The 26,302-nt window shown below is 46.8% G+C and overlaps 1 protein-coding gene across 2 annotated transcripts in view; it reads left to right on the forward strand.

Annotated features, from left to right (window-relative positions):
* The first annotated feature begins 15,441 nt into the window (after nucleotides 1-15,441).
* ATP2A1 (ATPase sarcoplasmic/endoplasmic reticulum Ca2+ transporting 1) overlaps nucleotides 15,442-26,302 on the forward strand; it is a 60,936-nt gene continuing 50,075 nt past the window's right edge. The window contains exons 1-5 of one of the 2 annotated variants that reach the window (XM_069219572.1): nucleotides 15,442-15,825; nucleotides 20,548-20,565; nucleotides 21,368-21,450; nucleotides 24,762-24,866; nucleotides 24,966-25,104. In XM_069219572.1, coding sequence (XP_069075673.1) covers nucleotides 15,708-15,825; nucleotides 20,548-20,565; nucleotides 21,368-21,450; nucleotides 24,762-24,866; nucleotides 24,966-25,104 — 463 coding nt within the window. In that variant the 5' untranslated portion in view covers nucleotides 15,442-15,707. The remainder of the gene's footprint in view (nucleotides 15,826-20,547; nucleotides 20,566-21,367; nucleotides 21,451-24,761; nucleotides 24,867-24,965; nucleotides 25,105-26,302) is intronic. The other variant, XM_069219573.1, reaches the window with a different exon arrangement.

Below are 26,302 nucleotides of genomic sequence, written 5' to 3' on the forward strand. Positions count from 1 at the left end.
CCTGCCTGTGTGTTCTTGCCTGTGTATCCTTGACTTCTGTGTGTTCCTGCCTCCTGTCTGTGCCTTCCTGCCTCCTGTCTGTGTCCTCATGCCTCCTGCCTGTGTTCTTGCCTACTGTCTGTGTGTCTTTGCCTCCTGTCTGTGTGCTCCTGCCTCTTCTGCCTGTGTGTCCTTGCCTCATGTCTGTGTGTTCCTGCCTACTGCCTGTGTTCCTGCCTAATGTCTATGTTCCTTCCTACTGCCTGTGTCCTTGTCTCCTGACTCTGTGTTCCTGCCTCCTGTCTGTGTGTTCCTGCCTTATGCCTGTGTTCCTGCCTCCTGCCTCCTGCCTGTGTGTTCCTGCCTACTGTCCGTGTGTCCTTGCCTCCTGTCTCTTTGTTCCTGCCTGCTGTCTGTGTGTTCCTGTCTCCTGTCTGGGAGTTCGAGCCTCCTGACTGTGTGGTCTTGGCTCCTGTCTGTCTCCTCCTGCTTCCTGTCTGTGTTCATGTATCCTGTCTTTGCCCTCATGCCTCCTGACTGTGCATTCTTGCCTCCTGTCTGTGTTCCATGCTCCCGTGTCTTCATGTCCCCAGTCTGTGTCCTCAGGCCTCCTGTCCATGTCCTCACGCCTCCTGTCTCTGCCCTCAGGTCTCCTGTCTTTGCCCTCAGGCTTCGGTCCCTGCCCTCATGACTCATGTCTCTACCCTCATGACTCCTGTCTCAGTCTTCAAGCTTCATGTGTGGACACTCACGCCTTATGTCACCTGCGGACACACCTTGTCTATGCTGTCTATAAATCTCCTGTCTGCTCTCTTGCCCCAGATGTTTGAGTCCTCAAGCTCCCTGACTGTTCCGCCCCAATGACTTTGACACCCCTGTCTCCTGTCTTTTTGGTGCTTCGGCCTCTCTCAGCTCAGAGATGATAATGGCATCAGTGCTGTGCCAGCCCTTCCCTAGGGTCCCAACCGTGTCCCTCCCAGGTCCCACCACACACTCTGCCTTTAGCAATGTTTTTTCCAGTTTCCTCGGTTTGGGCACATTTTTCCACATTTATGTGCATTTGTTCTGACCTTTGGCCTATTGTTTTTACCTTAGGTTGTGAACTTATGCTTCTAACCAATGACATTTGCTTTGGTTTTCTGTTTCTGATCTGCTGAGTTGCTTATTAATATTTTCATTTGTTTTTAGTGAAATAAGCATCTACATATTCACTTATTTCTTCTTTTGCAAACTGAATAAACTCAAACATTAACCTGCAATGAATACAGCAAATGCCTTGCCTCCCTTTATGAATTTTGAACACTTCAGACAGCCTGTGTACGTTTTTAAAACGTAGTATGGAACTGGTAATTGTGAACTCATTAATTTTCTTTGGTGATAATTGGAGACAAGTACACCCGAGCATCATAAATAACTTGGCTTTGACACTTTAACTTCACATTACTGATCAAAATGTTTTCTTTCATCTGCCTCAGCTGCTTAGTTTATTATTCCCTTGTCAGAGACTGGCCTGGCCAGAGAGAGCTGAGGGAGTGAAACTGCAGTTTTGTGCTTCAAAAATATCTAATTTAAAGGCAAATTCATGTCACACAGTGGTTTCCAAACTATGTGCTTAGTGTGAGACGCCCCTGTCTAGTTTTGACAGTGCACTTGGGCGCCGTGACACACAGATTGGCAACCACTGCACTAGGGCATTATAAGGGGGGTCCAGTATGCCAATTTGGAGTGAAATACTGGGTTACCAGTATGTAAGTACACATTTGAAACCAGAGAGAGCATAAGCACTGGAGTTCTGGTTAGCAGGACTCCAGTGACACAGTTAAGCATACTGACAATAACAGTGAAACAGACTGACAAGGCCACAAACCATGAGGACTGGGGTTCTGTAGGAAGCTGACCTGGTTTGTAGTGGGTACCTGTAGGAGGCTCACCTGGCTTATAATGGGTACCAATGGTACTTACACCTTGTGCCAGGTCCAGTTATCCTTTATTAGTAGAGTAGTAGTGTTCTAGCAGCTTAGGCGGATAGAGGTAGCTATAGCAGAGCAGCCAAGGCTGAACTAGGAGACATGCAAAGCTCATGCAATACCATTTATATCATATAGGTACTATATCATAAGAAAGACAATACTCATAGTTACTAAAAATAAAGGTACTTTATTTTAGTGACAATGTGCCAAAAATATCTTAGGAAATACTCCCTTAGGAGGTAAGTAAAACACACAAAATATACACACAATCCAAACTCGGGTAAGTAAAACAGTCAGAAAGTAGTGTAAACACTGTAGAATACAATAGGATGCAATGGGCCTAGGGGCAACACAAACCATATACTAAGAAAGTGGAATGCGAACCACGAATGGACCCCTGGGCTAGTGTAGTGTGTAGAGGGTCGGTGGGAGTGTAAGAAAACACTAAGGGTGTTCAAGATACCCCATGCCAAGACCCTGGAAAGTAGGAGTAAAGTACTACTATTTCCCCAGAAACACACTAAAGTCACGATAGAGGATTTTGCCAAGACCACAACAGACTGCAAAGCACTGAAGACGGATTCCTGGACCTGAGGACCCAAGAGTCGTGAAAGTGTCCATGGCGGGGCAGGAGCCCACTAAACCCCGGATGAAGGTGCAAAATGGATGCCTCTGGATGGAAGAAGCTGAAGATTTTGCAACAATGAAAAGGGTTAGGAACTTCTCCTTCATGCAGAAGATGTCCCACGGCGTGCTGGCGGATGCAGAGTTGTTTCCTTGGTGAAATACCACAAACAAGCCTTGCTAGCTGCAAGAGTCACAGTTGGAGAAAAAGGATGCTGCCCGGGCCCAGGAAGGATCAGGATGTCGCCACTTGGAATAGGAGACAGTCAGCGGTCGATCCTTGGCAAACGTCGAAGAGAGAGGTGCAGAGGAACTCTCTCCAATAGTTGAAAATGCTGTTTTTGGTTTAGCATCTTCTGATAACTTAATCTGCCAATACCCTGCAGTTAAGTCAACAGTGCTTAGATACTTGGCAGAAGCCAGTGTATCTATTAGCTCATCTGCCCTGGGTATAGGGAGAGCATCAGTTTTGGAGACTTGATTGAGACCCCTATAGTCCACACAAAACCTCATTTCTTTTTTACCATCTTTACTGTGAGGTTTGGGGACAAGCACCTCTGGGCTAACCCATGGGCTTTCAGAAGGTTCAATCCCTCCCAGATCTAACATTTTCTGTACCTCTTGTTTAATGCAGTCCCTGACATGGTCTGGCTGCCTATAAATCTTACTTTTGACAGGTAAACTGTCTCCAGTGTCAATTGTGTGCTCACACCAGGTAGTTGTACCTGGAATCAGTGCGAAGAGGTCAGAGAATTGATCTAGGAGATTTATGCAGTTGTCTTTCTGCTCATCAGTAAGGCAATCTGCTAACACAACTCCCTCCACTAAGCCGTCAGCTTCAGTGGTGTAGAAGAGGTCAGGGAGAGGGTGACTCTCTTCCTCCTGCCCCTCATCATTGGCGACGAGCAGGGTTAAGTCAGCCCTGTCATAATGAGGTTTCAGACGATTGACATGAAGCACCCTAAGGAGGCTTCTGGCAGTGCACAGGTCTACCAAATAGGTGACCTCACCTTTTTTATCCACAATGACATGGGGTCCACTCCATTTGTCATGGAGTGCTATTAGGGTCACAGGCTCCAATACCCACACCTTCTGTCTTGGGTGGGACCGAGTCAGGACAGCCTTCTGGTCATGCCATTGCTTTTGGAGCTCTTGGCTGACCTGAAGGTTTTTGCTGGCCTTTTTCATGTGATCAGCCATTCTAGATCTGAGGACAAGTATATAATCAACAATGTCTTGCTTTGGAGCTTTTAAAGGTTGTTCCCAACCCTCCTTCACAAGATCAACGGGACCTCTTACAAGGTGTCCAAAGAGGAGTACAAACGGGCAGAAGCCCACTCCTTTCTGGGGTACCTCCCTATAAGCAAAAAGAAGGCATGGCAACAGGATATCCCATCTCCCCCTGAGTTTTTCAGGGAGTCCCATGAGCATGTCTTTGAGAGTTTTATTAAACCTCTCAACCAATCCTTTTGTTTGTGGATGATAAGGAGTAGTGAACTTGTAAGTAACACCACACTCCTTCCACATAGCTTTGAGGTATGTAGACATGAAGTTACTAGCTCTGTCTGATACCACTTCCCTAGGGAAGCCCACTCAGGAAAAGATTCCCAGGAGGGCTTTTGCCACTGCAGGATCTGTAGTGGTCCTTGAGGGTATGGCTTCAGGATACCTAGTGGCATGGTCCACTACCACAAGGATACATCTATTTCCTTAAGCTGTTGGAGGGTCGAGGGGGCCAACTATGTCAACCCCTACCCTTTCAAAGGGCACCCCAACCACTGGGAGTGGAATTAAGGGAGCCTTAGGTGTGCCACCAGTCTTGCCACTGGCTTGGCAGGTCACATAGGAGTGACAAAACTCCTTGGTGTCCTCTGACAAATGAGGCCAGTGTAACAATGGAACAAGTCTGTCCCAAGTATTACTTTGGCCCAAATGCCCAGCCAAAGGAGTATCATGAGCCAAAGTCAGAAGAAACTCCCTATATTGCAAAGGGATGACCAATCTCCTGGCAGCTCTAGGTTTAGGTCCTTTGACTCAGTATAGAGCAGGTTCTCTTTCCAGTAGACTTTATGGCGAACAGTGATATCCACATTCTGTTGTTTGACAGCTTGCTGTCTTAAACCCTCCAGTGTGGGACAGGTTTGCTGTGGAACACTCAGCTCTTCCCTAGCAGGCCCCCCTGCACCCAAAAGCTCAGCAGTGTCTGCTGCCAGCTCATCTGGTGTGGGTTCTGCACAGGGAGATTATTTATCTTTCTTAAAAGGGGAATCTTCTGGAGAGGGAGGCATAGTGGGCAAGGATTTACCCTTATTACCTGTAGGAAAGTACCATCTTGCCTGGCATGTTACCCCCATTTTTCACTGTATATATATGTTGTTTTAGTTGTATGTGTCACTGGGACTCTGCTAGTCAGGGCCCCAGTGCTCATAAGTGTGCCTGAATGTGTTACCTGTGTTATGACTAACTGTCTCACTGAGGCTCTGCTAACCAGAACCTCAGTGGTTATGCTCTCTCATTACTTTCAAATTGTCACTAACAGGCTAGTGACCAATTTTACCAATTTACATTGGCTTACTGGAACACCCTAATAATTCCCTAGTATATGGTACTGAGGTACCCAGGGTATTGGGGTTCCAGGAGATCCCTATGGGCTGCAGCATTTCTTTTGCCACCCATAGGGAGCTCTGACAATTCTTACACAGGCCTGCCACTGCAGCCTGAGTGAAATAACGTCCACGTTATTTCACAGCCATTTTACACTGCACTTAAGTAACTTATAAGTCACCTATATGTCTAACCTTTACCTGGTAAAGGTTGGGTGCTAAGTTACTTAGTGTGAGGGCACCCTGGCACTAGCCAAGGTGCCCCCACATTGTTCAGGGCCAATTCCCCGGACTTTGTGAGTGCGGGGACACCATTACACGCGTGCACTACATATAGGTCACTATCTATATGTAGCTTCACCATGGTAACTCCGAATATGGCCATGTAACATGTCTATGATCATGGAATTGCCCCCTCTATACCATCCTGGCATAGTTGGCACAATCCCATGATCCCAGTGGTCTGTAGCACAGACCCTGGTACTGCCAAACTGCCTTTCCCGGGGTTTCACTGCAGCTGCTGCTGCTGCCAACCCCTCAGACAGGCTTCTGTCCGCCTGGGGTCCAGCCAGGCCTGGCCCAGGATGGCAGAACAAAGGACTTCCTCTGAGAGTAGCCTCCCCCAGCCTCTGGAAATGCTTTCATGGGCACATTTGGTGCCCATTTCTGCATAAGCCAGTCTACACCAGTTCAGGGACCCCTTAGCCCTGCTCTGGTGCGAAACTGGACAAAGGGAAGGGGAGTGACCACTCCCTTGACCTGTACCTCCCCTGGGAGGTGCCCAGAGCTCCTTCAGTGTGCTCCAGACCTCTGCCATCTTGGAAACAGAGGTGCTGCTGGCACACTGGACTGCTCTGAGTGGCCAGTGCCACCAGGTGACGTCAGAGACTCCTTGTGATAGGCTCCTTCAGGTGTTGATAGCCTATCCTCTCTCCTAGGTAGCCAAACCCTCTTTTCTGGCTATTTAGGGTCTCTGTCTCTTGGGATTCCTTAGATAATGAATGCAAGAGCTCATCCGAGTTCCTCTGCATCTCTCTCTTCACCTTCTGCCAAGGAATCGACTGCTGACCGCGCTGGAAGCCTGCAAAACTGCAACATAGTAGAGAAGACGACTACTGCAACTCTGTAACGCTGATCCTGCCGCCTTCTTGACTGTTTTCCTGGTGGTGCATGCTGTGGGGGTAGTCTGCCTCCTCTCTGCACTAGAAGCTCTGAAGAAATCTCCCGTGGGTTGACGGAATCGTCCCCCTGCAACCGCAGGCACCAAAGAACTGCATCACCGGTACCTTGGGTCTCCTCTCAGCACAACGAGCGAGGTCCCTTGAATCCAGCAACTCTGTCCAAGTGACTCCCACAGTCCAGTGACTCTTCAGTCCAAGTTTGGTGGAGGTAAGTCCTTGCCTCCCCACGCCAGACTGCATTGCTGGGAACCGCGACTTTTGCAGCTACTCCGGCCTCCGTACACTTCCGGCGGAAATCCTTTGTGCACAGTCCAGCCTTGGTCCACGGCACTCTAACCTGCATTGCACGACCTCCTAAGTTGTTCTCCGGCGACTTGGGACTCCTTTGTGCGACTTCGGGTGAGCACCATTTCACGCATCCTCGTAGTGCCTGTTTCTGGCACTTCTGCGGATGCTGCCTGCTGCTGAGAGGACTTCTTGTCTTGATCGACACCCCCTCTGTCCCCAGACGCAATTGGCGACCTCCTGGTCCCTCCTGGGCCACAGCAGCATCCAAAAACACTAACAGCACGATTTGCAGCTAGCAAGGCTTGTTGGCAGTCTTTCGGCGGGAAAACACTTCTGCACAACTCTCAATGGCGTGTGGGATCCATCCTCCAAAGTGGAAGTCTCTAGCCATTGTCGTTCCTGCAGAAACCTCAGCTTCTACTGTCCAGTAGCAGCTTCTTTGCACCCACAGCTGGCATTTCCTGGGCATCTGCCCATCTCCGACTTGCTTGTGACTTTTGGACTTGGTCCCCTTGTTCCACAGGTACCCTCAACTGGAAATCCATTGTTGTTGCATTGTTGGTTTGTGTCTTTCCTGCAGAATTCCCCTATCACGACTTCTATGTCCTTTGGGGAACTTTAGTGCACTTTGCACTCACTTTTCAGGGTCTTGGGGTGGGCTAATTTTCTAACCCTTACTATTTTCTAATAGTCCCAGCGACCCTCTACAAGGTCACATAGGTTTGGGGTCCATTCGTGGTTCGCATTCCACTTCTGGAGCATATGGTTTGTGTTGCCCCTATCCCTATGTGTCCCCATTGCATCCTATTGTAAATATACATTGTTTGCACTGTTTTCTAATACTATTACTGCATATTTTGGTATTGTGTACATATATCTTGTGTATATTTGCTATCCTCATACTGAGGGTACTCACTGAGATACTTTTGGCATATTGTCATAAAAATAAAGTATCTGTGTATTGTGTTTTCTTATGATATTGTGCATATGACACTAGTGGTACTGTAGGAGCTTCACTCGTCTCCTAGTTCAGCCTAAACTGCTCTGCTAAGCCACCATTATCTATCAGCCTATCGTGATAGACACCCTATACACTAATAAGGGATAACTGGGCCTGGTGCAAGGTGCAAGTACCCCTAGGTACTCACTGCAAGCCAGTCCAGCCTCCTACATTGGTTGTGCAGCGGTGGGATAAGTGCTTTGAGACTACTTACCACTCTTGTCATTGTACTTTTCATAAGAGAAAAATATACAAATCAAGTTCAGTGTGTGTCCACATAACTAAAAAGTTTTGCATTTCCTCTTTTCACTCTTTTCCTAAAGTGCTGAAAAGTACTTCTAAACTTTCAAAAAGTTCTAAAAAGTTTTTTTCTCTGTCTTTCTAAAAAGCTCTGACAAACTTTTTTCTCTTTTTCTATCACTTTAACTCTCTCTAAAAATGTCTGGCACAGGCCAAAATGTTGATCTGTCCAAACTTGCATATGATCACCTTAGCTGGAAAGGAGCAAGGAGTCTCTGCATAGACTGGACGTTATTTCACTCAGGCTGCAGTGGCAGGCCTGTGTAAGAATTGTCAGAGCTCCCTATGGGTGGCAAAAGAAATGCTGCAGCCCATAGGGATCTCCTGGAACCCCAATACCCTGGGTACCTCAGTACCATATACTAGGGAATTATAAGGGTGTTCCAGTATGCCAATGTAAATTGGTAAAATTGGTCACTAGCCTGTTAGTGACAATTTTGAAAGAAATGAGAGAGCATAACCACTGAGGTTCTGATTAGCAGAGCCTCAGTGAGGCAGTTAGTCACTACACAGGTAACACATTCAGGCACACTTATGAGCACTGGGGCCCTGGCTGGCAGGGTCCCAGTGACACATACAACTAAAACAACATATATACAGTGAAATATGGGGGTAACATGCCAGGCAAGATGGTACTTTCCTACAGTGCTCACAACAGAAAAAGGGTTGAAGAGGAGCCTTGCACTTCTTCCCAAATTTGCCACTCGCCTAGCAGGTCTGACAAGTTCTACAGAACGCATCTGAATTGCTCCTCATTTGAGGCCAATAAAAGTGGGTGACAAGCTTGTCAAAAGTCTTGCCCTGCCCAGAATGACCTGCCAGTGACACATCATGAGCCAGACCCAGTAGGAAGGCTCTGAAACACTGGGGTTCCACCGGCACACTGGCTGCCAGAGGCTCAGCAATCTCAGGCTCACTATACAGGAGATCATTCTCTCAGTAAATCAGGTGAGGTCCAGAGGTGTCACCAGCTGCCTGAGCCTCATTCTGTTTCCAAAGGCCCTCAAGAGTGGGGCATGCTTTCTGTGCTGCGCAGAATTCCTCCCTGGTGGGGCCTCCTTCATGCTGAGAAATGGGTAAGCTCAGGCAAGTTTCCAAGTTCAGCCACTTGTTCCCCTGTAGGTCTGGGGATGGGAACCATCAGGGGCGGGTTTCCCACACCCTCGCCCCTTCCTCTCCTGGCAGGCACCAGAGCCACTGTTTCAGCCTTCAGGTCCTCCTGACCACCCTCTCTGTCGGCCATACACTGTGTGGTCATGCACGCCCACTCTGACAATCCTAACATTTCCAAATGGGACCTAAGCTCCACCTCCTTCCAGGCAGTAAGCTCTAGGTCATTCCCTAGCAGACAGTCAACAGGCATGGATGGATTCACAGCTACCCTCAAGGAACCTGAAACCCTACCCCTGTTCAAAGGGGACCTGAGCTTTCAAGCATTTGCGCTCACTGTTGTCTACTTCTACAATTTAGAGGACCACATTAGGGATTACCTGCTCTTGAGACACCAGATGATAGGGAACTGTTGTCATAATGGCTCCTGTGTGTCTAAGAGCCTCTACCCACCTCCAATTGATGGTCACCCACTGCCTGTACTTCTTTGTATTATCAGGTATGAGGGTTCTCTGGGCCACCTTACCCTCACCCAGGAAGACTGGGGTTAACTCAGCTGGCTCCACACCACTAACTGTAGCCAACCCCTCCCCAAGCGATACACCGGCCACCCCAAGTGACTGCCCATCCGTGGGAGGCTAAGCCCACTTAGGACACCTGGGACTCCCTCTGATGTGCCCTTCCTGACCACAGGCAAAGAAATTGATGGGTTCCTTCCCTGCAGGCTTTCCTGAGAGGAACCAACTCTTCTTCTCAATAGGGAGCTGGGAATCTTTACCCTGAAAACTTGTTTGGGACCCTTTAGAGAACTCCTTACTTGTATCCTTGCCCACTCCCTCCTTCTTTTGTTCAGGACCCTGCCCACCCTTGGCTGAGTCTCCTCATACAACTTCTTGAGGATACTGGTACTCAGCCAACAGTCCACCTCCTGAGCAAGCTTCTTCGTTCACGTAAGCCTGCTGTCAATCAAGTCCTGGTGCAGCTCTGGAAAACACAGATTAGATAAGTGCTCCCATACAAACAAATTGTACAGTCCCTGGTAATATGTTACTTCACTGGCCTTCATCCAGCCATCCAGTTCTCTGCAAAATGAATCCACAAATTCAAGCCAGGTCTGGGAATCAAGTTTCCTACTCTTCCTGAACTTCTTCCTGTACATTTCTGGTGTTAGGCCACACCAAGTGATGAGGGTATCCTTCATGTTAGAGTAGGTCAGCTCACTAGCTTTCCCTAGAGCTAGCAAGGTGTCCCTCCCCTCTGCTGTGAAGTAGTTCCATAGGCCTGCCCCCCCAATCTCTCTCAGGTATCCCATACATGAGGAGAGCTGCCTCATAACCTTGAAACCACCTGTGGATGTCATCCTCCTTAGTGTACTCTTTCCCTACACTCTTTGGATGGTGCCCTCTCCTCTAACACAGTGAAAACACCACAAAAGGACTCCACACCAGTTTAGACAAATAGCCACTATTTATCTCAATCAAACAAGACCAAAACCACAGTAATCCAACATACACAAGCAAAGATATGAAAGTTTAAAGTAAAAAGAGTCTTACTCCATAGAAATCAATGGATGTGTTGTTTTAGCACAAAGTACCTGGAATGTGTAAAAAATAAAGCCGCACGGGTGAGCGTGCATCAGAAAAGCAAGCAATACATCAATTCTTTACTCGCAAGTGAGGCCGTGCTTTGATTCTTTCTCTGCTGGGTAAGTGATGCGTCAATTCTCTCCTCACAGGGAAGGGATGCAGCGATATCTGGACTAATAGTCTCTGGTCTGTGAGGTGATGCTGAAGAGTTTAACGCCCAGGCTCAATGCGTGGAAAATTCTGACGTGATGTCTGCATTGAGAACAGGCGCAGCATCGATTCTCCAGCCACAAGGCAGGCGCTGCCTCGAATTTTCAGCCGAGGACAGGTGCTGAGTCAATTTTTCTGATGTGTGTACAGCGGTGCATGGATTTTCCCCCACAGGTTACCAGCTTCCACTTCTAAGGGCCCAGGGACTGGATTTGGTATCACTTAGCAAGTCAGGACTCTTAGCAGAAGAACCCAGGCACTGGCAGATGAATTATCTGATGTCCCTGAGACTTAAGAACAGGGGACAAGCTTTGTCCACGCCCTTGGAGAAACTTCACAAGTATGCTTTCAGAAAGCAAAGTCCAGTCCTTCCCTCTTCAGGCAGAAGAAGCAGCAGCAGGCCAGCACATCAAAGCAACAGGCAGAGTGACAGGTCCTCCTCAAGCATCAGGCTCTTCTGCTTGGCAGGGATTCCTCTTGATCCAGAAGTAATCTTAAGTTGTGGGGTCAGCAGTCCAATACTTATACCCATTTCTGCCTTTGAAAAAGGCAAACTTCAAAGGAAAGTCTTTGTAGTGCATGTGACCCTGCCTCTTCCTTGCCCTGCCCCAGAAGCACACTAGGGGGTTGTAGACTGTATTGTGTGAGGGCATGTAGAGCACTTTCAAGTACAGGTGTCAGCTCCTCTCTCCCACTCTAGCCCAGGAAGACTCATCAGGATATGCAGGACACACCTCAGATCCCTTTGTGTCACTGTCTAGAGTAAATTCACAAATGGCCCAGCTGTCAGTCTGAGCCTGATGTGTATTCAGCAGGCAGAGGGACAGAATGGTTAAGCAAGAGAATGCCTACTTTCTAAAAGTGGCATTTTCAAACAGACAATCTAAAAACCAACTTCACCAATAGATGTAATTTTAAATTGTGAGTTCAGGGACCCCAAACTCCAAATGTCTATCTGCTCCCAATGGTAAACTGCACTTAAAATATATTTAAAGGCAATCCCCATGTTAACCTATGGGAGAGCTAGGCCTAGCAATAGTGAAAAAACGAATTTGGCAGTGTTTCACTATCAAGACATGTAAAACGCAACAGTACATTTCCTACCTTTTAAATACACTGCACCCTGCCAATGGGGCTGCATTGGGCCTACCTTAGGGATGACTAACATGTAGTAAAAGGCAAGGTTTGGGCCTTGCAATTGGGTACACTTATCAGATCGAACTGGCAGTGCACAACTGCACACACAGATACTGCAGGGGCAGGTCTGAGACATGTTTACAGGGCTACTCATGTGGGTGGCACAATCAGTGCTGCAGGCCATAGTAGCATTTGATTCACAGGCCCTGTGCACACATGGTGCACTTTACTAGGGACTTACCAGTAAATCAAATGTGCCAATCATGGAAAACCAATTACCAATAGCTCATAGACAGAGAGCACTTGCAATTTAGCAATGGTTAGCAGCGGTAAAGTGCCCAGAGTATCAAAAACCGACAGAAACAAATTACATCACAGGATCCAAAAACAGGGAGTCAGAAGCAAAAAGTTACAGGGAAACCACACCAAGAGCTGCCAGGTCTAATAGACATCTAGTGGGGTATTTTTTCAAGGGCGTGGTGCTGGTGTTTGTAAGAATGTATTTACCTTTCATCTCAATGCCGAAGAGCACCAGGTCATTCTTGGTTGTGCAAGCCACTGATTGAGAAGAGGCCTCTGTCTACTATAAAGACTATGGGGTGGATTAACCTGCCTGTAGAGGGCATGGTTGTTGCAAGGTGATTTGACTTTTTTGGCACCATAGTTCTATTACACTGAACATTAGAAAATAATACAAGCTGAAGAGATAGGGGCTGTTATTAAACATAATGAGGTCATTGTGTTTAATTTTCAAGGTTTACTTACTTAACGTTTTCACACTATCAATTGCTTTGCATAATACAGCTATGCAAAATGTATTTTATGTGCTGCATGCAGAGGTAATCTACACACCTAAATATGAATATAGCATTCAAGAGTACCTGCACTTATTTTTTTTCCATTTAAAGCACTGAATAGAACTTACATGCGGCACAAATGTCAATAGCATGACAGAACATAATATAACTTGCAATAAGGTGGCTTTCTAGAGCTAACGCAGCTGGAAAAAGTATGCAAGCCAACACCGGTCTTTTCTTCTGAAGAAGGCTAAGAATTTCTCCCTCTCTCCAAATAACAAACAATTGACAGATGAACTTCTCGTGAAGATAGCCTTTTCCATTCCTTCAGGCTTCCCACTAGAAAAGTCTCTCGCCTCTGCTGTCTCCTGATGTGACCAAAGGTATTTTAAGGCATGAGCAAAGTGGGCTATTTCCCAGATCCCCCACCTTCCAACGGGCCCTCCTGCAATGTGATTGTTCACCCGCTGTATCTCACTTTTGTCTATTTTTCTATCAGAACCTCGCTCCCGCATCTATATCTGATCCTGCCTCTCTCGATTAGGGATTGACATGCAATTCAATATTTTTGACTTCATACAGGCTTGAATTAGAAGAAAATAAGAAAAAATGTTCAATGTTGTTCCAAATAGGGGCCCGAGAAAATGCATGGCCTGGTTCACCAAAACCTTTAAAGATGACAATGGATTTGACCCAAGGCTATCCTTATTTAGCTCCTTTTTTGCTACATAAAAGAACTCAAATGACTGAATGAGACCATTAGCTTAACTCAGTTATTCCTTCCCTACTTGTACTGTCATTTACATCCCTAGCATTGGCCTTCAGACATGTGATTGACTATTCCAAACATGCTGAGCCCACACAAATCACCAATATCCTCATAAAAAACGGTACTTAAGAAACCTTGGATTAAATAAGGTTCGTATTAGATCAGAGACTGTCATTGTGAAATATCAGATTAGTAGGGGTTTTTATGGCATACTGGACTGGACAGGGGCACTATATGAGTATTAGGGGTGTTCCAGATAACCCTGATTGGGCTGTAACGGAAGCTAAAGTTTCTTGATAAAACAGTAGAGGGAAACATAAAGGCAGCGGAGTGGAATCATTGATTCCCACATATTATGCCCACAAATCCGGCAAAATGGGGCTATTTCCGTTATTCTCCTTTCTCCCACTTTCCCTACTAGAGTCACCAAACTTCGTAAATTCAGCTGAGGAGAGATATTAGGGTAAAATCCACCTGCTTCATAATCCTGCACCCCTACATACTATTACATTCCTAAACTGTTGTTATGAAATTGTACCAGGCGAGATTCATCAGAAAACCAGACAATTCAAAGATCGTACCACACTGGACAAGAAATTATGAAGTACTGGGTCCAATAAGGCTGTAGGGTAGAGTCAGCACGGATTATGTGGGGAATGGATGATGTCATAACAATATTGGACTTGTTGATATTGTTATAAAATAAATGGGCAAGGTGTGCTTATTACAAAGTATGGAGAGGTTAGCTCTTTTATAAAATTTAAACCCAGAAGAGGCCTTATCTGAATTTGATTACTGTGAAATATTGGTTCAGACAAACCATCTGATAAAATATCAGATCAGACTTGGTTTTCATGAAGTATTGGTTCGGGAAAGAATGGTATGTAATATATAGCCCGAGCTGGAAATACAGGACGAAGTAAAGCTCTTCTAAAGCGTCTGAGGGACAAGTTAGCAGCGGCATAACTCAAAATGACGGGTCTCCCCTGCAGAACGTGATGCGACCCCCCCTAAATCCCCCATATTTCATAGATGTTTATGGGTCTTTAGCTAAATGGTGGCCCTCGAAATGGTTTGTGGGCTCTGGAAAAGTAGGAGGCGCGATGCGCCCGAGGAGCCACAGTGGCATGCCTTACTTCCCTGCGAGTTAGTCATGAAATATCGCATTGATCAACAGTGAATTACGAAATATCGGAATGGACAAGGCTGTTACATAACATGAAACCAAAGGAGGCCTTCACAAAATATCCATCTATGTAATGAAATATTCGACTGGAGGGCGAGACAAATATAAAATATCGAGGAGGGAGACCACTACGGAATATCAGACACTTCAGGGTGTTATTAAATACCAAACCGTACAAGGTAGGTAACTAATGGGGCAGACAAGGATATTATGAAATACAGAATGGAGAACAAGTGTGCCGCTGCTTGGGCCACCAGACTTTGCATTCAATGCAGGGAGTGCGCTGGGTGGGGGGGGGGGCAGTCAGGAGGGGCCGCAAAGGGAAAGAGGCGATGGAGAAGTCGAGCACTCGGGACACATGGATAACAATTATAGGCAGGCGATAAAAATAACCTCCTTAGGAGGAGACGCGGGGGCACAGCCGGCACCTCTTGGAAGAAGCCGGGCAGGCCTTTCCGTATTTTTGAGTGACACCCGTGTGTGCATTCGACGCTCCTTTTACTAAGTCACCTCTCTGTACCCTCCGGGAGCCCCAAGTCAGCAGAAATCAAAAAACAGCCCTCCCCTCCCCTACGGCCAGCCATCGCATCGCTCCTTATGTGCGCTAATGTGGGCGGTGATGTCAGCATGGCCAGCTGGCCAATGGCAAGGCAGCGCGGCAGCCCAGGTATTGGCCCGTGGGCTCCCTCATAAGGGACCGGGCTGGGCACAGGGTCTTCTGACAGCTTCTGTGCGGCGACAGCGGTGGGGTGGTGAGACCTTCCCCTCCAGGCCCCGGGCACGGCTGGCGTACCATGAGTTGTTGAACGCCAATACATCGTGTTCAAGAGTCGACATACAGCCTTTGTGCACCAACGCCGGGTGTTGGGGTGTCCAACTGGGGAAGAAGCTCACAAGACTCTTGGAAGAGGGGGGGTTGGACTCTTTTATTTTTTTATTTTACCAAGCAGCGCGTTGAGGTGGGAACATGGAGAACGCGCATGTCAAGTCCACCGAAGAGTGCCTGGCCTACTTTGGGGTCAATGAGAATACCGGCCTATCACCCGACCAGGTGAAGAAGAATTTTGCAAAGTATGGACCCAACGGTGAGTTGGACTGAGCTGAATGACTTGGAACCAGGAAGCAGTTCTTCAGTGGGTAGGGATGAGACACAAGGGGGTTTTGGAACTATACCCCAACACCCAGAATAGGACAAGGAATATGGATAGCACCCAGGGCTAAAGTGAGGGACATCAGCCCAGCTAGATAGAACATACAAGTGCAGAAGGATTGTAATGCTTGGGAGGGAAAGAGAGAATGCTCGGATGGACCAACACGCCTAGGGATAGAGTTATTGTTGCTTAGAAGGGCCTTTAATCCGGTAAGGGTAGGTAGGAGCTTTAAAAGGCTCATAGCCTTGGAGACAGGGAGGGGAAGCTCTGAAGGGCCAACTACCCAAAGAAAAGGCAGATAGAATCTTAGAATATCCAACAGACCAAGGAAAGCGTGCATAGAACTTGGTCATAAGGACCAGGTGAAATGGAGTTGAGGAGATGTCAGAAGGACCCAAAGCATAGGGAAGGGTGTAGAAACTCAAAGAAATTCACGCCTCTGAAAAACGAGAGAGAAATGTAGAGAAACCAACAACGTTTGAGACGGATACAAAAGAAGCTAGGAAGGACTGACAACCTCGGGGATGAGAAGTAGAAATTTAAACTACTGGGGGCGAATTGATGTCCCACCTCAACTACAGGTAAACTTACTGCCTGAAAGGGGGTTATGCGTTTGGCAAAGCTTAGTCCTAAGGATTTCCCATGAGGAGGTAAGTGTAGCTTAGCTGTCTGACTGTCTGGGTGAGTCAGAAGTTCGTGTGGACCAACAGTCCCAGGTAACGAAAACGTGAATCTCGAATGGGCCGTTAGCCCCGGGATGGAAGAGTGTGGGTCGAATTTGAAAACACACCAAGGCGAGGGGGGGTAGAAAGTAGATAATTTCTTTCGACGTGGGAGGCCTAAGATATTGTTGGACATAACGGACATTGTAATGTGCGCAGAGTGGCTGGCGGAGGTCGGAATAGGGAAGGTGAGGATGATGCGTGATGGGGAAAAGAAACATATTGAAAGACAGCTCGTGAGGACAGATGTGTGTGTGCGCGCATTCTGTGTGTGAGAGAGAGGTTCAAATACATTTATTACACGAAGTTTACGGTTTGCTTTTATCTCGATTCCTCCTCGCCTGTGTTCCAGTAGAATACAAAAGTGCTACAAAGCCCTGTAGAGCTTTGTTGTACTGCTGTACTCACGGGTCTGATTTGTAGTGCCGTCTGTCCCCAGGACTCGATAGTAGTGCTGTAATCTAAGGGTCCCCAAGAATAGGTGGCAGTGACGCAGGCCCCAGGACTCCCTGTATTGTGTGCTGCAATCCTTAATGGTAGTACTATTGTTTGTGGGTCCCAATGCTCCCTGGTAGTGCAGCAACAACAGGACGCCTTATTATTTGACACAGGTTCAACTTTGCTCCAAATCATGATATTGGGTTATACCAAAGTCTCCAGTTAAAGTGCACAGTGGAAGTTGTGGTTACTGATTTTGCAAAATATCAAAATATGGGCTTGTCTTTCAAAGTGGAAAGGGGAGTTTCATGGGTAGATACAGAAGTGGGTGGTTGGCTCTGAGACAGTGTCTTTATGATACAGCTGGTGGATCGATTGTGTACTCTGCTGAGGCAGAATTTATAGGATGGGCATGGGACTGCTTTCCAGTTGCATCCCTTAGAAATAACCACCATAAATCAATCTGCTTGTACGGATGCATAGCCCCAAACCTGCATGTTGGCTGAAGAAGAAGCAATGTATGTGACCTGGATTGCCCTCCTTCGATGATACATTCTATGAGAGAATACATATGTAAGTTAGTCAGGCACTACCTGTTACCTGCTTCTCAGACACATTTAACAAAGTTGAAATGTTAAGACTTTAGCCCCGAGAGGGGTGTAGTACGAGTTGTTTTCTGGTCGGTGGAGGGGTTGTAGTGATGTTGGCAGGTGGCAACCCCTTATACTCCTTGCCAAGGTCTTTTCCCACCCCCCACTTTAAGTCAGAAGGGGAACTATTTAAAGTGTGAATGTGACTCAGGCGAGGGCAGCTGTTCCCTGGTGAGCGCGAGGGCCCTGTTCCCTCCCTTCTGAGAAACCGTATCTCCCCTGGGGGTGGCAGCTCAGCTTTCACGCTCGCCTCAGAAACTGCAGTGTAGGGGAATAGCTGGGGCTAATTCTGGACATAGAGGGTTAAAAGAAATGCCCTCTCTAGCTGTATATCAGCCCCAGGTGATGGCGAGCACTGCCTGTGTCAGAGGTCCACCCCAGTGCATTATGGTGACTGTAGTAGCTGTTGCAGCCCTTTCAACCAGGGCTGCGGAACTCCTGCTACCAAAATGTATTAAGTAACAGCAGTGTTGTGGTCATGAGTGGGCAGTAGTGAGCCTGTAAGCAATTCATCCAGGTAGGAAACCGGAGATATAGTAGTTTGCTCCTCTCACTCCAAACACAATGTACTAGGTTAGAGGTGAGTCAGGGCACCATGCTCCCTGCCTACTTTTACCAACGACAATAGGACAAAGGTTACAGTGGGGCAGCAGTAGTGAGACAATAATCGAATGAGGTCCCAAGTGGGCCAGAGTACCAGGCGGCCTACCACTACGACCCAACAAATATGCCAGAGTGTGAAGAGTCACAGGAAACAGAGCTCTCAAGTTTTCAAGGTCCGTGTGTGAGAAGCTCATCTAGTTCACCATTTTCCTTTGAATTCTGGTACCCTTTTTCCTTTTAATCCCATTATGATTTCAGGGCTACAGGTACCAGGATACCAAGAAAATGGGCTGAGTGAGCTCCTCATATATACACAGCCAGGTAACTTGAGAGAGGGTTCCTGCACCGCACGTGTTTGTATGGATTGTTATTACAATCTTTGCTACTTTTGAGAACTCGCCTGTGTTAGAGTTCTGGCCAGATGCTGCAAACATGCTGCACCCCGAGGGGACCCATAAAAGTAAAAGAAGAAGCAGTCATAGGTGTGTACCATTAGGAGTACGGGGGTACCTTAGGCCCTAGGACCATCTGTTCTATAGGGAGGCCCACAAAGCCTACAACTGGGAAAACTGCATGCTAATTGGCTAAGTAAAATTGGTCTCAGTGAGGACACTGTCTGGGCAGTGAGGTTTAGTTGCATTCGCGTTCCTGCATTCTGATAAAATGTCTCTGGCAGCGCTGACTGCAGTTTGTGTTCCTCCACATTTGCTGTCCTCGTTTTGAAGTCATCATGCAGGTCTACGTAAGCAGGGATACAAGAGGTGCAGGCGTGAGGGGTAAGGTTGATGGGGACATCACTAATATAGGACATACACCTGAGGTCCTAAAGGTGGAGCTGCGCTTTCTTCTTCCTTCTCTGTGGCCACAGGAAGGGCTTTTTGAATGACGCGGCTGTCTACCAATCAGTGAAGAGGGTTGTCCCCTACCTGTGAACAAGGCTGAAATCGGCCTCTCTCATGGAAATGTGGCTGCAATTCAAATGCTTGTTCCTGACATCCAGGTAGGAGTTAAGCTCCGCTTCTGCCCATATTTCTCGTCTCGCTGGTCTCCCACTGCTCTGAACATTTGTTGTATCCCGCCCCTACTGACACACAGCTACACCCCGTGTAAAAGAAGTATTTAAATACGCTCTCCCTCCAAACTCGACTCTATGTGAAGGGCACTTGAAGTTCTTGAATAGGTTTTGTGCCATACTAGTGTTGTTGTGTGTCCTACACTTGATATGTGTGCCTGGAAGGATGGCTTGAGCTTCTGGTTCTGTGAGTATAAATCCTCATCTGGTGCAAAGTAGCCAGGTAAAATCTTTGAGCTCAAAGGGGAAGGTGATATTCATGCTTTGCAATGTGCTTTAAAATTATATTTCTTCACCAGCAGCTAGAACGTTAGTTTAGAAAACCGAAGGTTTTTCAGGATATCTAAATGGGGTAAAAATAGTTATGTGACACAAATAGCAGGTTGCCTTGAGCCTACTTCAAACAGAGGACAGATGAGGCTAGCGGAGAACCAGACAGTTTTCCATCTCATTAAGCCTAGTTTGATCTAGAGCACAAGTATGTCAGAGGACTAGACCACCAACCGCGTCATGAAACATAAAGGATGAACTACAACACAGCTGTGTGAATGGTTCAAGCACCACACTCCCTAACCAAAACAACAGTGTGATTTGGATAGTGGAGCGCCAGAGAACCAGGCTGTTTGACCTTCTTATACCAGTAATGGTTGTTTTCATTGGTGTGCCAGAGACCCTTGCAGCATCACATTTCGCCCAAACGAAGAAGGGCCTAGGACAGTGGTGGGCCTGAGGACCAGGCAGCTTCTCACCTCATCCCAAAGAAGAAGGACCTAGGACAGTTGTGGATTAAGGGAACAGGCAGCCTTTACTCCATTACTGAAAGAGGACTGGTATAAATATGGGGCTGTGGACTCAGGAAGCTTGGCCCTTCTCAACATGTGACTGTGACTGACGCAGGCCAGCTTACAACTATATTCTTATATTTTTACTTATATATATATCTGTTTATCCTAAATATTTTACCACACTGTATTAAAGGCTTTCTTTTAGTGGGATGATGCTGATATTAGAGGAAGTAAAAAAGGTGTATCAGGCAGATGGTGAGAGTAAGGGAGACTCTTGATGGCTCTGCTGTATTATCTACTGAATTGATGTTGGATTCGAGTCGCTAACGTTCTCTTTTGCCCTTTTGTCTCCCGGTTGCTGTGGGGCCCTCTATCACATGCTGCAGAGCTGCCAGCTGAAGAAGGTGAGTGCCTGGTGTTGGAGCAATTAATTGGATCTTTAGGGGGGTGAGGATTTTTGGGGATGGGAGAGAAGATCGGTGGCGATGGTTCGACAAACAGACCACCACCCTCGTTGATATCGACTGAAGTGGAGCTCTCAGCAAGGACATTAAAATGACCAATTTTAGAAGGAGTACTGACGTTATAGGCCATAGGGGGCGGATCTCAGAGTATCTTCCTAGTCCTCATGAAGCCATGCATGGGGGATCTGTACTCTCTGGTGACGGCCGTATCTTTTAAAGGCATGGGTTCGGACTGTGCATGTGTTTTCTGCATTTTGGGAATGCCTGTGGATTATCCAGGTTGGTCGAGTTTGTAAGCTCCTCTTAGTTTGGGAACATACATGTTTCTTTTCTCCAGTGTTGGGGTTTTGTGCTTTCTCCACGGATGGGTATAATATGATGGGCATGGTCAAATGTCCTCCACCTCTAGGCTTGTGATTTGCATTTTCTTTCTTCATGGTTTGGTATATGTGAAATGTGCAGAGTTGTGGATGTACGTTTGGTTTCCAGGGATGGGCATATGCACGTGCTCCAGGGTTAAGCAAAGCATGTATGTCTATGTTTTACGGGCCTGTTAGTGTCTGTATTTTCTTCAGGGAAGGGGGTTTCTGTATGCCTGTTCTCTAGCTTGACAGATGATGAGTGTGTGCATTCTCATTGTTTCTAGGCGTGTTTTTAGTCTTCTTCTGATTGGGGCTTCTGTGACTATATTAGTCAGGTATATTGTTCTCGTTCAACAGAGACCTCTTCTTTTCCCCCTCAGGCAAGACCTTGTGGGAGCTGGTGGCAGAGCAATTTGAAGACCTGCTGGTGCGAATTTTGTTGCTGGCCGCCTGCATCTCATTTGTAAGTGTGACTTTGTGCACCTGGGGTGTAGCAGGAGGTATTGGGGATTTTTGTATGTACAGCAGCAGGCTTCATTAAAATGTACAATTCACTTGTAAATGTGACTGCAAGGACCAATGATGTGGGAGGTGGAGTGAGGAAGATGTGTGGTACACAGCAAGGGTTTCTTGATAAAGGGACCCAAATACCCAACTGGCCCAGACCCAAAGACTAGCTGTATGACGTCAGGGTCCAGGGAGCATGCTTGAGACTAATATGGCACAGTGCCTTGTGAATAAGAGGACATAGAGAATGTTTTTGTTTGTTCATTTTAAAAGAAAATGACAGAGGCGACACTGCACCAAAACTGGCAGCTCTGTGCTCCATCATTTTCACAATGCAGGGATGCACCGTATTTAATAGAATACAGCGCATCCCTGTGTTGTCCCCTGTGCCGGTGCTAAATTTGCTGCCGAGCACCAACGTAGCCACCCTAGTGCCATGGTGCAAGGATGGCTGCGTTGAGAGCGCGATTGTTTTTGTGCAGGAAGGGACACCTTCCTACACAAACACAATCTTAAATGGTGATTTGCTCTTTCTATGTGTGCTGCGATAAAAAAATGAGGAAAAATGAAAGCATTTCTCCTTGTTGAGGCGCTCTAACGCCACCCCTCGGCTGGTGTTAGAATTTGGCGCTGCCTCAGGTTTACGAAAAGAGGTAAATCTGGGGCAACGTCAAAATGTAATGGGTGTTGCTGTGGTACGCCCACAGCAACACTCATTGCACATCCCTTCCACGCAAAGTGCTGTGTGTGAAAGGGCTCTATTTACAAGGTGGTGTTAAGCCACAAAAATTGGCTTAACATCACCTTGTAAATACGGTGCAGGGCATAGAGCCACTGGAGAGTCACGTAAAATATCGCTCTTGTGGCTCTAGGGGCTCATAAAGATGCCCCTATGTTCTCACTTTCTTTAGCTAAGAGCAGAATGCACATTAGTGGTAACCTCTCAGCTCCTCAAGTACTGCCTTCCCTCTGTGGTAGGGGTCTCCACGCTATCAGGCTGATGCAAACTGACACCAACCTACAGGCATACACACAAACACACATCATGTCTTGCACGGCTGTGACGTTTTTCACACTCGCCTTCTCTAAACAGAAGCTCGACCCACACTTACACATATCTCCTTTCTCACTACCACATGCTCCGACACATACTGTCAAATACTCTTACACTCATGTACACACTTATCCTTTCACGACCATACACCTGCTCTCACACACAGAGGCTCTTGCACAGTGTAGTAACAAAGGCCACCGCTGATCAGGCGGTGCGGGCGAGCTCCATGGGCTCCCTCAGCACAGTACACTGGTGCTCCCTCAAGTTTCGTTACACCACTGCTGTCGCGTCCTCCCACTTACACATCAGTGCTTAATTTGTGCTTGTTGTTTCCGGTGCTGAGCACCGACACTTATTTGTGAGGGCCGGGGCTTATTCTTATGCCTCAAGCATTTGCTGGGAGCAAAAGACACATATGTGAAAAACGGAAGAAGGAAAAACTAAAAAGGGTCATAAAGGGAGAAAGTAGAAAGTTGCAGGATGAGCGGCAGGGGTGGCCGTAAATGGATTGAAGAGGCCCGGGATGGCTTCAGTATTACGCTGCCTCAGTATACAGTGCTGGCAGATTTAATTACAGCAGCCTCGTGTTTAAGAGAAGGGCTTTGAGCACCGGCACCTCTTAATTTACAAATTAAGCACTGTTACACATGCTCCGTTAAATTCATAAACAAATGCTGTCTCCATTGCACTCACCCACTCTTAGCCACGTCATACTCTTAGAAGCACGCTCTCGCGCGCAGGTCGTTATCCCTCTGCCACTCCTGGCTGACTCCTCTTTTCCCTGCTTTCCAGAGTTCCTTACTCTGTCTTCGCTTGATACCCTCTCTCTGTCAGCCCCCCACCTCCCTCCCATTGCAAACCACCCCATGATGTTTGTTGACATATCCATGGCAGGGAGGACAGCTGGGCTCCTTCCTGTGCAACCCTATCTGTAGAACGCAGGGTCACACACTGAGTACAGCTGCTCTTGATGACGTTCTGGTTGCAGGACCTCTGACAGAGCTGTGTTTGGGATCTAGTACTGAAGCGCAAAGGGTGTCGCAGAGCAAGACTGAGGCGCAGTGGCACAGCCGTGTTTGCTCTGCACCACCAGTATATCTCGAGTAATGCGGGGAAGGGCAGGGGTACACCGCACAGCTATGTTTGCGTGTTAGAATAGAACGAGATGCTGAGGAGTAATACTGGGGTGTACCATCAGGGCTGTGTTTGCTGTTCTGTGCTAGAATCTCAGAGGGCACAGTTCTATACATCAGCGATATTCGGCGCAGCTGCTACATCGCCTTTTGACTACTGTCGTGCTCAAAGCAAACATTTCTAAACCATTAAGTATACAACTTTAGCTTGCACAGGCTACTGCAGTCCATCTGACTTTGACCTTGTGTAAAAGTGATCAAATCACTCAGGAAAGGAAGTGTCTTCGCCAGTTACCTCGAAGAGATGGTACCTTTGGAACTGAACAACCTTGCCTTTAAACGGATGCATTAAACTGACCCAGTACGTTTAAACGAGGGACGCCGAGTGCAAGTTCACGAGGGTTTCAGAATAACCACTCACTAAGTAAATGAGTTCCATTTATTGTATGAAAATGTATTTGAGGTCGACACCCTGGAAATTTGGAGTTGATCTGAATCGCCTGGACCCACCTACCCACTTTAATGTTTTTATTCCATATACGGCCTGCACTGCCTATGTCAGATACATGTTCCTGACTGCTGTGCATTTAAAGGTTTTTATGTAAGGGAGGAAAACAATATTTGCATAATTTCCTTTTGTGTAATTACGCACAGTTTTGGAAGAATTATGCAAAATGTAAATCTACCATTTAGCAATTTATTTTAGCATGAAATGTAGCAATTTATTTTAGCATGAAATGTGCATCCTTATCCATTTTTGATGTGAGGTTGCATTTCGTGCTAAAATATCAATAGCATAAAAACATTACTACAACAGCCTCTTGCATTTTGTTGTTCTCATACTCCTGCAATAGAATTTTTACCTGAAAGCTTTTGAAATTACATGCCATGACGTAATTGGCAGTTTAGCTCCTTGCCCCTCTCCTCGTAGGCCTTGATCTCCACAATCAGATTTGTCTTCAATGAAACAAACTTATCCTATGTACCTTGCATGTATTTTATGTCCTTGAAAGTCTGCTTAAGATGTATTGGCAGAGCTGTCTCTCTACATGAAGATTTCTCTCTTCCTCCCCTGGACAGGTGCTCGCCTGGTTTGAGGAAGGTGAAGAGACTATCACAGCTTTCGTAGAACCTTTCGTCATCCTACTGATCCTGATTGCCAACGCTGTTGTCGGTGTCTGGCAGGTAAGTGTGCCTCCCAGGCCCCCCTCACACAGTGAGATGTCTCCAGCTCCAGCCTATCCAAGACATTGACCCTCTCTTCTTGTCTCCTACATTCCATAGGAAAGAAACGCAGAAGATGCCATTGAAGCCTTGAAGGAGTATGAGCCCGAGATGGGCAAAGTCTATCGCAGTGACAGGAAGTCAGTGCAGAGGATAAAGGCCAGGGAGATCGTGCCCGGAGACATTGTGGAGGTGTCTGGTGAGTGGTGACTTTTTGACGTGACTTGTGTTTTTCAAGGTGGTTCAATTGGTGTATTGGAGGGTCACCATTCGGCAGGAACCACCTTGGAAGTAAGATTCAGCCAGTTTGCTATTCAGCATGGAGAGGAAAGTGGAGGATCAGAGCCCGGAAAGCCACATTGGACCAGGAATTCAAATTAGATTTATCCTGGGGTAAGATGCTCATATCTGACTAAATGAGGCTTGCAGGTCAAGGGGATGGCTGGAAAAATAGAGGCATCTTATCCTTGTGAGAGGACCTTAGTATGATAAATAGGTCAAGAAGTGGTGGAAGAAGTAACTGTGCCATTCACCAGTGCCACTTTTGTAGCAAGCAGAATACAGTATTGGTGTACACCACCATGAAAAAAGAGGCACATTGTCACGTTCATTCAATGTCAGTCTCTAGACAGTGCTAAAACTAAAAGGTCTGAGGAATCGTATGATGGGGCCCTCTTTTGACAGCTATGAAAACAACATAATGGTGACTTGATACTGTTGGGGGTTTCAAGTTCCAACTCCAAACCCAGCGTTTCATGGAATGGAAAATAAAAAAAACCATACATTTTGGGAGATTGTCTTGGATGTGAGTGGTTTGTCCAGGTTTCCAGACATGGCCTGACTTAAATTTCTCCTTTCCTCCCACTACCCCAAGGCTCCGTGCGGAGTTTGCCTTGGTTCAAGTGCATCAAATTACTAACTTCATGTTGCATGGGAAGTCCAAGGTCGTGTCAGGAGGTGGCCAAGGTCAACCAGGCCGGGTAGAGAGCAGGAAGGACTGGCTAGGCACTTTAGTAAAATTTAAAATCTCAGAATGGACAACCCAATACAGTAACCAGCGAAGTACCATAAGATAATAAGAAATACCATATAGGAACATGCAGAGCTGTTCAAAGCTGCCAACTTACAGAAAAACTTAAACTGCGTGCATGTCTCTTGTACTGTTCTCCATCACACAGCTAAGCTCTGAGTTCCATAACATGGTAACGGCACAGCGGTAGTCATCGGTGGTCACAGTGCACAACATAAAAACACTTCCCATATAGGGTGCAAAACAAAGACAGCACACTTCCGATCACACATCGAAAACGGTGTAGTGTGCTACCTATGTAGGCAACTACTTCAGCATCACGCACAGGAGTAGTGTCATATAAATGTTTCAATACAACAAATATATT

Source organism: Pleurodeles waltl, unplaced genomic scaffold (assembly GCF_031143425.1).
Source record: "Pleurodeles waltl isolate 20211129_DDA unplaced genomic scaffold, aPleWal1.hap1.20221129 scaffold_80, whole genome shotgun sequence".
In the NCBI taxonomy this organism is placed as follows: domain Eukaryota; kingdom Metazoa; phylum Chordata; class Amphibia; order Caudata; family Salamandridae; genus Pleurodeles; species Pleurodeles waltl.